The sequence below is a fragment of the Lepisosteus platostomus genome, chromosome 10, assembly GCF_059453375.1.
Source record: "Lepisosteus platostomus isolate fLepPlt1 chromosome 10, fLepPlt1.hap1, whole genome shotgun sequence".
Classification (NCBI taxonomy): domain Eukaryota; kingdom Metazoa; phylum Chordata; class Actinopteri; order Semionotiformes; family Lepisosteidae; genus Lepisosteus; species Lepisosteus platostomus.
Window position 1 is genome coordinate 54,850,741 of NC_142620.1, and position 12,872 is coordinate 54,863,612.

The following is a 12,872-nucleotide window of genomic DNA, read 5'->3' on the forward strand; positions in this document are numbered from 1 at the left end:
TATTGCTATCGGGTTTGCCTTCACCTGGGGTTCTTCTATACCTTTAGGAACCTGTCCTTCCCTGACAGCATATTCAATGGCTTTTATTACCCATCCTGACGCAGCTCCCCACCTGAACTACATCAACTGATTTTTGCCTTATTATTATTTTTTTTTAAAAAGGGCGTTTAAGTAAATTTGCATTTCCACCTTCGAAGCATTAAAGGAGAGAGTAGCATTGGACAAATGCGTTTTGTGAATAGGATAACTACCTATTATTTGTTGTAATATGGAAAAAGAAAGTGTATCTCTTGCAAAGTATAACAATGTAGTAAATTCAGGTTCTCGTGTTTAGGTCCTCACCGCTCCTGCCCGAACCCGGGTCCCGGCGCCGCTCAACAGGGCTGAACTAAAGAAGACCTTCCTCAGCCCGGGCGGCCGACCCCTGTTATTCGTTACAATAATATCAAAGTCGTTACATCTAATAATCCACATGGAAATGTTTAAAGACAGAGTTCTGCAAGTCTATCAAAAAAAAAAACTTTGTACATAGACAGGTTCCGTGAAGTCGGCTCCTTCGCTTTTCAAAAGGGTCCCGGCACTCCGCCCCCGAACAGTTTTATTCTTTACTGCCGGTGTCTTAATGTAACGAAGACTAAGGACGGTTTTCCTGTTTAGCTCAGCCGGCGAGACCCCCCGTTGAGCGACGCCGGAGACCCGGGTTCGATGCCTGAGGCGAGGGCACAAGCCTTGGGGCCCGAATTCGCTACATTAACTTCATCGCGCTGTGAATGCTACATTTTAATACGACGCCACTCTTCGATCTTTAAATTGAATACATAAAAAATATTTCCTTTAACGTCGCTGCAAATTCTTCAAAAATTAAAGCTCCATGTTTCGGAAACGTTATCAAAATTCTCACACGTGCGAGTGAAACTTGAAATGATTTAATTTTATAGTCATGAACCGCAACAAGTGTTTTGTTTCTGTTAGTGTTGCAGTGCGTATGGACTAAAAACAACACAAATATTAAAATCTCAAAGGCTACCGATTGTGGATCTGTAAAGCGTACTAATCTGGCAGCTCCGGCAAGCGGCGTGACAGCAACGCCCTCATTTTAAAGTACAGTGCACGCCTAGCACTGTGTTCTGCTTGATAGAAGAACAGTCTATAAAAACGAGGACAGGCTGTCAGTGGCATTATGCAAGTAAGTGAAAACGGACATTGCTCTGCTCTAATGAGGACTTGTGCTGGAAAGGCCATCAATTGCTCTGTTAGTAAAACAAGTTACTGAATCATTTTAGGGTGGTTTCACGCATGGAATTACGTAAACCCCAAGGAGCATATACTAGAGATCTAGTGTTTTGTGAAGTACTGTATGTCAGTCACTAACTGAAAAAGTTGTTAAATTCTGCGTCTTTCGAACCCCACGAAGATGTTTTTTTTTAAAAGGTCAGAAGTCGAATTTAAGTTTTTTTTTTAAACCAACAGTGGATATTAACGCTAGATGAGTACTTTTAAAGCCGTATGCTTCTAGAATTTCAGTGTGACTTGAAAATCTTGATTTCAAATAGGCTTTTCCGGTTTTAATGCCCACGTAGAACGTGGAGTCTTAAAACGTTAGAATGCTAGGTTGTGATTAAGCCTTCTGACCGTTATAACGCTTTGAATATTAGTTCACATCTAGTAAAAAAAAAATGCGAATAACCGCGATTCAGACGTATGCAGAGCAAATACGCTCCGTGTGGTCTCTCTAACAAGCGGTGAACGAGCTTAGCCATGGGTCTGTTTGATAAACTGACCGTGTGGCTGCGGCTGAAGAAGAGAGAGGTGAACGTCTTGTGCGTCGGTCTGGACAACAGCGGGAAGAGCACGATACTCAATCAGCTGAAACCTGAAAACGTGAGTCCCACTAGATGACAGTAGACCCTCATATCAGTGAGTCTGGTAGATATGGGAACAGTTGGGAATGATGAAGCACGCAATTCCCTTACCTGGGAGACCTCTCGCTTTAACAGCTGAAGGGTACTAGGGCTTTTGCCCTCAGACCTCTCAATCATTTACATGAAGCAGATCACCTGTTTAATTGATTTCCGGTTGCCCCAGGCATTTAGAAATTGAAATAATGGTTAACTGGATGTGTTACGGATTCGGCCAATGAAACCGAGACCAAGTAATGAACCCACTTGCAGGAGCTGACAAAATTACCCTGAAGGAGATCTATACTGTGAACCAAAAAGCAGGGAGTGAGTTACCAAAGCCAAGCCGTGATCCAAAACCGTAGACGAAGGAGTGAGCCGAGAGTCCAGGGGAAGCCAGTGATCCTAAACAGGGAGTGAGTTACCAAAGCCAAGCCGTGATCTAAAAACCGTTGTCGAAGGAGAAAACCAAAGTCAGTAACCAACAAAGCTCAAACTGAAAACCAATACTGAGCGAGGAGGTAGGGAGACAAGTGCTTAAGTACAAGATGACGGAGGTGTGGTGGTGAATAGGTCGTCTAATGAAACTAGGAATACGCCTTCTTCCGGCTCCTCCGTTGCAACGGGGATCGCCACAGGATGTTCAAAACCGAGTGAACCATGATCCACCGAAACCCCAAAAAACACATCGCAGAGAATCTTAAACCAAAGATTCCTTTTTGCAGTGCAGATAGGAGTGGCTTGAGCGACAGTAACTCAGTTTGAGGTAGCCTATCGTCTAGATTTCGCTTTGTTGCTGATAGGTTAAGCTTTCGAAACTCAGCCCCAAAGCCATGTGACTGATTTTCCGCCCTGTTTCGTTGGTTAAACGCAATGAGCACGAGCACCACCATGGTATTTGGGATGTGTAGGTTTTAATTCAGTTTGAATTATAACTGTACGTACTGTCTTCGTATTTGGCCAGGGCTTTAAAGGGAGGGCGCGCCAAAAAAACATTCGGTGCCGTCGTCCTGGAAGAATTTGGCCAGCGAACTTGTCGGTGTTTTCTGTAGAGGAGAGACAAACACTAAACAAGTTCTTGTTTCACTTCTACTTTGCAACAAGAATGAGTACAAAACTCATATAATTCTTCCAAGTGTAGACCCCCCATTTTGTTGAAAGAAAAAAAAACTGTACCTTACTTTTTTTTTTAAGAGCTCTAGTGACCAAAAGAAGCCCTTTTTTTAGCTGCATCACTACCAGGCTGGCCTCTTATTCAAACCACTTCAATACAGCCACACTGGTGGTGGTGCTGTGGCTCTGTGGGTAAGGGTCACTGGCTGTGGCTGGAAGGTTGCTGGTTTGTTTCCCGCAGCCGGCAGAGGAATCCTACTCTGTTGGGCCCCTGAGCAAGGCCCTTAACCCCAACTGCTCCAGGGGTGAGGTATAAATGGCCAAACCTGCTCTCTGACCCCAAGCTTCTCTCCCTCTCTGTGTGTCTCATGGAGAGTAAGTTGGGGTATGTGAAAACATTCCTACTACAAGAAATTGTATAAGGCTAATGAAGTGATCTTATGTTACTTTCTCTTGCAGGCTCAGACTCAAGACATTGTCCCCACCATAGGATTTAGTGTTGAGAAGATCAGCAGCTGCAGGTAGGCCTAATAGTAACTGAATGAACCAGTCTTTAGTTTTGCCACGAGCAGACTTGTCTTCCCACCTGTCCGTGTCCAGTTCAGCCTGTTTCCGGGACTAATGTCAGCGTCTCTGCTTCCACTGCAGTCTGTCCTTCACTGTGTTTGACATGTCTGGACAGGGCAGGTACCGCAGTCTGTGGGAGCACTACTACAGGTGAGGTGCCCGTTTGCTTTTCTCTGCAGCACTACGTGCACGAACCCATAAAACAAATGTTGCATCCAATAGAAAATCAACACATTATAGTGTCACCGAGCCCTCATTTTCTATCTCCAGACGACATGAGGAATTTCCTAAAAGAACCTGCTGAATATTCCGTGCAGAATTCAGCTGCGTCTGTTTCTCCTTGTGCCCCTGTGTCTATATCAGACATGTTGTGTCCTTCCTCATCCTTCTTCCGTTTCTTCACACACTGCCAGGGATGCCCAGGCCATCATTTTCGTGGTTGACAGCGCAGACAGACTGCGGATCGTGGTGGCCAAGGAGGAATTGGAAGCACTAATTAATCACCCCGGTAACGACGGCTAACGAAGGCATTCTCAGGGAAAGACTAACGAGAATCTGCAGAGTGGGATGGTTGGAGGAGGTGCAGAAATACTTTCCTTGTTTTATGAGGCAATATTTTGTTTCTGAATGAAGCTTTTACACCACTAGAATGAATCTCAAGCAGAGTTATGTAATATTGTTAAAACTAAATCACTGCAAATGATCCCGAAGCACATTACATACAGTTTTGAGAAAAAAGTTTGTGAACCCTTAGGAATTATATGGATTTCTGCATGAATGGCTCCTAAAATGTGATCTGATCTTCATCTAAGTCGTAATAATAAATTAAAGACAGTCTTATTTAACAACCAACACACACAACATTTTATATTGCCATATCTTTATTGAAAAAATGGTTTAAATAATTAAACACAGTAAGATAACTAATCTCTACCACATCAAAAAGGATATAAGAATTCTAGCAGAAAGTGAAGTACAGCTTCTCACAGTACAGGTGATGCATAGGGTCCTTGAAACAAGAGACTGAAAGTAATATTTTTGACACCTGCAGATGTGAAGCGAAAACGAATACCAATTCTTTTTTACGCCAACAAAATGGATCTGCAGGGCTCCCTCTCCTCCGTTGGAGTGTCTCAGATGATGGGCCTGAGCAACTTGACGGACAAACCCTGGCAAATATGGTAAAAAAAAAGAAGAAAAAAAAGCTTGATTTCAAGAAATCTTCAAATGAATGACGCTACCCTTTCCTTTTTGCTATTTGCTTATCGGGGTAAAAGCATGTCTTGTCACAGACTTGTCTCGTCAGAGGGGTGGCTGTACCCAGGTCGCAGGGGAGACAGTCTTTTAGAAACAAGGAAAGGTTTATTCCAGCTGAAAACAGAAGAGAAGAAACCCACCGTTTTGGCTGTGGAGCCTTTCTCAAGCGTGTCACCCGAAGAAGGCTCCTCAGCCTACGCTCCTGTAGAAGGCTCCTTTGCAGCCTACACATGCTGACGCAGCTCCCTACTTGAACTGTCTGTTAGTTTTAGTTGCTTCCTACAGCTAACTGTTTGGATACAAAGTCAGATCACCTGTGATTTTAGACCTTAATTAGTTGTCAGTCAAGGAACACTTTGAACACCTGCAGGTCTCGCCGGCTCTAGGAGGTGAGTGATTGAAGAAACGCTTTGCTGCTCTGGGTATCACATGGCATAAAAGCACTGATCTGAGCCCACTGCTGCTTCACGGTGTAGCTGCTGCACGGGAGGGGGGCGGTTCATTCCAGCAGGACTGCCTAGAAGTGCCGCCTCACCCTCTGTGTCTTTGTACCTAGTGCCAGCAGCGCTGTAACAGGAGAGGGGCTGAAGGAAGGTGTGGACTGGCTGCAGGGTACGTTCAGTGAAAGCGTGTACTGTATCATTTCATATCGAACAGGAGAAATGAGGAAAGTAACGAGTTTTATGTGCCTGTGTCCGACCCCATGCAAAGTGAGTTTTTCACCTCACGGGGCCGCAGGAAGTCTGTCTGTTGACCCTCTGGGGTGCTGAACACTAGTGCTGCAGAGGATTGGGGTTGTTAGACAAATCCCTGGAGTTGAGAAGATTACGAGCTGCAGATTGACATGGAATGAACTCTTGCTGGAAGCAGCGTTAGTAACATTCTCCCGAAGAGCTACATCACTGTGACTCATGGGTACGGGATGTTATGAAACAGATAAGGGAAACTCCAGCACTGAACTGGAAAGTGCACAGGAGCAATGCACAGGCTAACCTTCTTTGTACTGAAGCCTTGGAGAAAAAACAAATTGCATTTAAACTGGATAATTAAATGGTAATTTAATAGTACTATGAATTATTTAACATTAATGCATAATAGATAAATATATTGCAGTATATATGCCATCCCATGCAAAGTAACATTTTCATTAACAAAGGAATAATATTGTCATACCCATCTTTGTGCAGATTAATTAGTATAAAGGTGCTCCTGTGAAGCTCCTCTGTGCTGCAGCTTTGAAGGCAGCTCACAGTATACATTTTTATTGTTTTTCATCACATTTATATGAAGACAAGACAACAACAGGGCTCTTTTTTCAACTATAAATTGGCCTCTCAATCCTACAGCAACCACTGAAAATGGCAACAGTTTCTGGGCTTTTTTTAAGGATAAAATTTCCATGAACCACCATTAAATTCTATCAGCTAGTGCAATCTGTACAGCTACTCTTCCAGCCCCCCCCCCTCAGCTGCACACATCCCCTGAGACTCGAGCTGTTCCAGCTCTGCTCTTGCTCCCCTCTGGAAGAAATCTAACCTTGACCACAGCCAACTCTCCAGCTCCAGGTTGAACTCCATCCTCTTCTTCTCAAACGCTCTCGAGAAGGTAGGAGCTACTCAGCTAGAGTTTCACATGACTTCCAACCAACTCTGGCAGTCAGGTCTCAGACCGTTACACAGCACAGAGATTGCCCTTGGAAAAGTTTCCAACAATCTGTGCATGCCTGCTGACTCGGGGTCTCTCTCTGCTTGATCTCTCAGTAGCCCCTGACGCTGTGGACGACACTGTTGTTCCTTAGGGATTGAGGGACTACAGGGCGGCAAGACACAGCTCTGAAATAGTTTTCCCAGGCAGCAGTTTGTCTCTGTTGGAGAAACAAGATCAGAGCTGTTGCCAGTGACTTGTGGTGTCTTTCAAGGGGCAGTATTGAGGCACTTGCTCCTTGTTTGATTGCTCCTTCTGGGTGAGATCATGGCATTTTCTTCCACACGCAGATGACATACAGCTGTTTATTAACACCAAACATGTCCGCAGCCTTAGAAAATGTAAAGTGCTCTGGAGGAGATCAGGATATGGATGAGCCACAAGTGTCTCATCATGCTGAATAGTACCATAACAGAGGCCATGCTGATTGGAACTCAGATCAGGTCAGATCTCCAACACCTGCAGTCCTCTCATTGATGATAATGTTATTCCCCCGTGTCCACAGTGGTCATAAAAAATGGGTGTGAAGTTCAGTGCTTCTCTGAATTTTTTTGGGATCATATAAAAACATCTTCATATTTCCAGTTGAAAAATATCTCCCAGCTAAGGTCTTCAGTTTTGGAGATGCTGAAAAGTTAAATCATTTAATCTCAAGTGGTCTATTGCTATTGTCTATTGTTGTAGCCAACAGAGGAATGCATCTATGAAGGGAGACCTGTTGGTGGTGATGTGTTAGCTGTCACGGGAGCCGGTTCTGACTCCTGTGCAGACGGTATAATCCAGAAATGACTGGAGCAGGACAGCAGGGGAAGGTACAGCAGGGTTAGGACGGGTTGACAGACGGGGGCGGTGACTGTAGTGATCAGGTGCAGGGGGGGAAATGTGGAAGAAAGTCCAAAGTCCAGGGAAGTGGGGGTGCAGGCCCGGGAGGTCCATCCAAGACGAGTACACTTAAAATCCCCAGGAAGGGGAACCAAGACCGGGAACACAAAGAACTGAAGACAAAACAGGACCGGGGCGCGGAGAGCCCCGGACCCAGACGGTCAGGACGCTGGGGAATAGGGCCTGCCCTCGGGCTACCCGTGAGCCCGGGGGAGAGGCCAGCCTTGTGGTGTCCATCTTCCGGTACTGAGCCAGGAACTGCAGAGACGCTTGGCTTTTAACCAAAATAGAAAATACTAATCATAACAGCATAGGGTAGGAGCGCCCTCTAGAGGAGGGATGTGGAATGTAACAGTAGCAGCTGTATCTCGTAATAATATCACAATATTATCTTGTTTAAACACTATTTTGTCTTTCTCCATGGCACTAATGGGCTTCTGTAAGTAAGTTTGAACATTTTAATTTCAAAGGTTATTTTAGGAGCCTGACTGCACCTGGGTAAAACTAGCAGAGAAATGATTTAATGTAGGTTGTATACTTTATATCTATTTTTATATTTTATATATTTTTTATTTTCTTCATTGGCTCATGGTGTAAATTCATTAATTATTATGTGCCATAATTATTGAACCAGCTGCCTGCTTGTCAAGAGTGTACAGTTTCGTGCCAAAGCTCCATATAGAGCCACAGTTGCCCTGTGCCATATTTGTAGTTTGGCTTTTCGTATTTTAGAATATTTCATCGTGGATGTTTAATTCTCTTCACAGATCAGATCTTCTCCTTGAAAACATGAGAAAATACAGAGAAAGAGAACCTGAGAGAAACAGCAGCTTGTAGAGATGTCTCACAGCATTCCCTGAACATCTGGGCTGCTATTAAGTAGGATAAAGTCCTTCTCATAATTCGCATACACCAGGAACATATTAATAAATCTTTTATTTGGTGTGTATCAGTATACCCTCCATGCTTGTTATTACTGTCTTCCTATCGAGGAACAAGGGCTGAGATCTTCATCAGCATAACTCTTTGATGTACTGAATCAAACTCCTGGACTTCTTCACAATCAGATGTCACAAGTGGACGTACATTTAAAACTGGCATACTTCTTTACACAAAGGGCTGTGGGAGTCTATTACAAGCTATCCAGCTGTGTTGTTGAAGCTGATACTTTGGCTTCTTTCAGGGTAATTTACTGATTTAGAATCACTAAAAGAGCTAGACAGGTCTACTGGCCTCCTCTCATTTGTAACTACTCTTATGTGGCTCTGTGGCTCAGGATCTGCGCCTGTGGCTGGAAGATTGTTGGTTCAAATCCCGCAGCTGGTAGAGGAATCCTACTCCGTTGGGCCCCTGAGCAAGGCCCTTAACCCCAACTGCTCCAGGGGCGCCGTATAAATGGCTGACCCTGCGCTCTGACCCCCAGCTTCTCTCTCACAGTCTGTGTGTCTGTGTCTCATAGAGAGCAAACTGGGGTCTGCAAAAAGACACATTCCTAATGCAATAAATTGTATATGGCCAATAAAGTGATCTCTGATCTCTCTGTGATACTCTTTATACAACGTCAGAGACATTTTTTTTTGCCCTGTTCTGAAGATGAAACCAGCTTTTCCACAGAGATTAAGGGTAAGATTAGGCTTGAGAACTCTTTTAAAAGTATATGATAATTAACACTTTAAAATCAAAGAGATGTATACAATTCTAAGAATTCTTTGTCCTGCTGTTTTTTGGCAAAACGAGAGAAGTAAAATCACGTTCTGCATGTGCTTTGTACATCTCAAGAGAAAATCCTGAATTTTAATACAAAATATTTTAAATGTGCTGTTTCTTGTGCTATTGAAGTTAGCACTGATGATCTCAGGGGGCTGTGGGGGGTCCCCACAGAATCCGGCGTATTCGCGTTGTCTCTATGACCATTGTTTTTTTAGGACTTTGGTTTTGAAAAAGACATTGACTTTGTCATACGAGTTAAATTGTCTTAAAATGGCAAATAATGACGGGAAAAGTTACAACTGCCATTAGCTACAGTACATATGTATTCACAGGAACTGCAAACCAGCCTGGGTATAAGCTGGCGCTGCTGATCTGATTTATCTGAAAGGGAGGAAAATAAACGTTGGTAGCCCAGCGTGTCCTGGTGTCTGTTCGCGGAGGGGCTGCACCATAGGAAATAACTGGGCTTTTGGACCCTGTGGGGTCGGTGCGTCGCCATTGATCCTCGTCTACCAATCCCGTTCGCCTTTCGCAGCGCCTTTGTACCACCGACGGGCGCAGGCCGGCGGCGCTCCGCTCTGGATGAGAGGGGGACGGTGCTTCCGGCCGCAGCAGGAGACGGCGATGATGGCTTCTCCAAGGACGGTTACCATCGTGGCTCTCTCGTTCGCTTTAGGCCTGTTCTTCGTCTTTATGGGGACCATTAAGCTCACCCCGCGGTTAAGCAAAGACGCCTACAGTGAAATGGTAAGCGCATACTATAAATAAAAAAACAATAACGTAATAACATGGCTTCGGAAAGCGAAGGCATTGTTTTGCTGATCAGTTACAAGGATGCAATCGGCTTTCCCTCACAGATTAGGGAAGCGATGCTCTCCTAGTATGCAATAGAAATACCACCGTTAAATGCAAAGTGAGTGTTTACGAGTATGTGTGTGATAACTAGGTGTTTGCGGTTTGCGGCATGCAGTCACCGGCTTGCATTGAGAGCAACCCTTTGTCAAGCATCTTTCGGACGCTGTGAAATCAGAACAGTGTACAATGGATCTTCAGCTCTGTGAAATGCGTAATCATAAGAAGATAATATGGAAAGAAACGCGCTTGTGAATCTTGTGAGCCACCTGTTCTTTGACGTGGACACTAAGATGAAAGTTTAAGGTGATATAAAATGTGATCGCCGCTAATGAGCTGTAATTCCTATTCTTAAAAATCCGCAAAAGGTTTCCCTGAAGCAGCCAGCCCGAGAGCCAGCTGTCTGCTGCTTGGACAATGGCGGCTCTTTCCAGCAAATTCCACGCTGCACCTGGTGCTGATGTTGCATCTCGTCTTCGAGCTGAGAGCACATACACGGGCACCTCCGGTCCTCACAGCGAGTTACTGCCGCCACAACTGAACCACACTCGCTTTTCGGCACCAAGTCTAAACTAAGTTTAACATTTTAATGCCAGTTTGGAAATCAGCCTCAGTACAATTCCAATTTGGGAGTGATAGGGGTGGGAGATCACAGAAATAACTATAATAAAAAATGTTTATTCTTCGTATAGACAAGGTGAACACAATCCACAGTCTCTTTGAAATGCTGCCATTGTGTATGGAAGCCTGCAGCAGTGAGGGGCTTTAGTCATTTATCCTGAAGCAGATTAGGGCGTCTGTTTCCCTCTCCTGCCTTTTCTGGGAAAACATGCCTCCTTCTGCTCCTGCCCTCCGCTGTGTCCACAGTCAGGCCCCCCTTCCCAGGACCAACGTCTTGCACTCTCAAATGCTCTGCCTCTCCGCAGAAACGAGCCTACAAGAGCTACGCCAAGGCCCTGCCGGGCCTGAAGAAGATGGGCGTCAGCTCGGTGCTCCTCCGGAAGACCATCGGCACCCTGGAGGTGGGCTGTGGCGTCGTGATGACCCTGGTGCCCGGGCGGCCTAAGGACGTCGCCAACTTCCTGCTCCTGCTGGTCATGCTGGCCGTGCTCTTCTTCCACCAGCTGGTGGGGGACCCCCTGAAGCGCTACGCCCACGCGCTGGTCTTCGGCATCCTGCTGACCTGCCGGCTGCTGGTGGCGCGCCAGGGCGAGGACCGGCCGGAGCCGGAGGCCAGCCGGGAGGAGCAGGCCAACGCTCGGGACAAGAACAAGGTCAAGGTGTCGTAGGGCCGCGCCAGGAGGAGACGGGGCCGCCCCAGGAAGAAGAAGACCGCGCCGCAAACGTGACAGCCGCAGCCTTCCCAGCTTCCCTTTCACCTGCTCCGGTTCGCCCCCCCCCCCCCCCCCCGTTTAGCACTGTAGCCCCGCCCACAGTCGCGCCCGTGGCCACTGTTTCCATACAGATCTCCGTAGACACTGAGGGGAGAATCCGCGGCTCCCTTCCTTCTGATCCACGTAGGTTCCAAGTAAATGCATTTTATTTCCTTCACTAGCGTAACGTTTCGAGCACACAAGTGAGCTCTGTGAATGCTGATGCACCGCCTGTTGGAAACGTGATGTTTTTTTCAGCCCTGTAATACGGATGCCGTCACACAGATGTGATAACATCTGTATTTCCTGTGAGATTGGTTTCTACTTTAGCTTCAATACAGAAGGCATGATTTTCCCTGCTGCCAAACTGTGACCCGACTGTCCTTCCACTGCTATGGAATGGGTAGTGTGTTGCACAGGGAAAATTGGGCCCCGGGTCTTAGAATGAACATTGCGAATGGCTGTGCTGTTCAGGCAAGCATGGGGGAACTCTGGGCAAGGTGGCGAGACATTTCCTTTTGCTTTCTGAACACTATCGATAACGGACTTGGTTGGTTAATAAAGTGTGTTTTTGTCTTGTGCTGTTATTTGCTATCTGTCTGTCTCTGAGATCCTCTCTCCCCTCCTTCGAAGAGCATGCAGTGTTCAGGAATTCCTTTCTCGTAGAGACTGGGTGAAACTGCCTCCTGGTGAACTGATGGGGTCCCACACTCGTGCTGTCCTGGCTCTGCAGGTCCTTTCCTCTTGGTTTAAAATAGCATGGCTGGAAGAAAGTAATCACACTTGTGCTGTTTAATCCCCGTTCCTCATTTACTTCCTTGTCTGACCACTAAGGGGGGAAAGTCTTTTGGCTGTACTGTGGATGTATTGTTTTTACTCTGTGTTGTTCTGTTATTGATATATAAAATGGCAAAATGTTTTGAACTGTGAAAAAGCTCAAACAAAGGTGTTCTATTTCGGTGCCTCATGGAATGAAAGGGTAATACAGCATCTCCCTGTGATGTGGCTTTATCAGTGTGTTTTTTTTCTTTGTCAGCCCGTGGCTTGTCCCTGCAAGGAAACGGGTTCAGAAATAATACAGTGGAGGGAGAACAGTACCAGGCAACACCATGGGAATTTTCACGATTCTCATGATGCATATCTGTGGCACAGTTTTTGAAAAACATCATCTTTTACAACTTGGATTTAAAAATACATTTTCACTGTGACCTTTTATCATGGGATCTCTAGGGTAGTGTAATTTAAAGAACATACGTTTTAAAAAGTAAAATTGCACTATTTTTTAATGGTACACTAAATGGAAATAACTCAGGTGCAGTCTCCCGTATGTTTGTAAGAGAGTATTATTTCACACGGATCATGAAACAATACGGTAGTGTCAGCCCTGGAGAAAAGCACCAGACCTATGGCTGCTTTTTCCCTGTAAAACCTAATGAGCTAAATAAAGACACCTCTTTGGGAAGAAATATGGATTTGTCAGTTTTCTTCGTTACACTGTGACCTCCTTCAAAACCAC

General features: G+C 45.4%; 2 protein-coding genes across 4 annotated transcripts; both read left to right on the forward strand.

Annotated features, from left to right (window-relative positions):
• Window positions 1-1,279: 1,279 nt before the first annotated feature.
• Window positions 1,280-8,368, forward strand: LOC148654140 (ADP-ribosylation factor-like protein 6). Of its 3 annotated transcripts, XM_088597432.1 has the most exons (7): window positions 1,337-1,881; window positions 3,471-3,532; window positions 3,660-3,728; window positions 3,992-4,086; window positions 4,630-4,759; window positions 5,392-5,447; window positions 8,189-8,368. In XM_088597432.1, the coding sequence occupies exons 1-7, from the start codon at window positions 1,759-1,761 to the stop codon at window positions 8,212-8,214; spliced, it is 561 nt and encodes a 186-aa protein (XP_088453558.1). In that variant the 5' UTR covers window positions 1,337-1,758; the 3' UTR covers window positions 8,215-8,368. The 3 variants fall into 3 exon arrangements, with proteins under 3 accessions (XP_088453559.1, XP_088453558.1, XP_088453560.1); XM_088597433.1 differs by lacking the exon at window positions 3,660-3,728 and having other exon boundaries at window positions 1,280-1,881; XM_088597434.1 differs by lacking the exon at window positions 5,392-5,447.
• A 1,157-nt stretch (window positions 8,369-9,525) lies between these two features.
• Window positions 9,526-12,822, forward strand: tmem35a (transmembrane protein 35A). The gene is made up of 2 exons (XM_088597440.1): window positions 9,526-9,878; window positions 10,910-12,822. Exons 1-2 carry the CDS (start codon window positions 9,714-9,716, stop codon window positions 11,270-11,272), a joined length of 528 nt encoding a protein of 175 aa, XP_088453566.1. The 5' UTR covers window positions 9,526-9,713; the 3' UTR covers window positions 11,273-12,822.
• The last annotated feature ends 50 nt before the right edge of the window (window positions 12,823-12,872 follow it).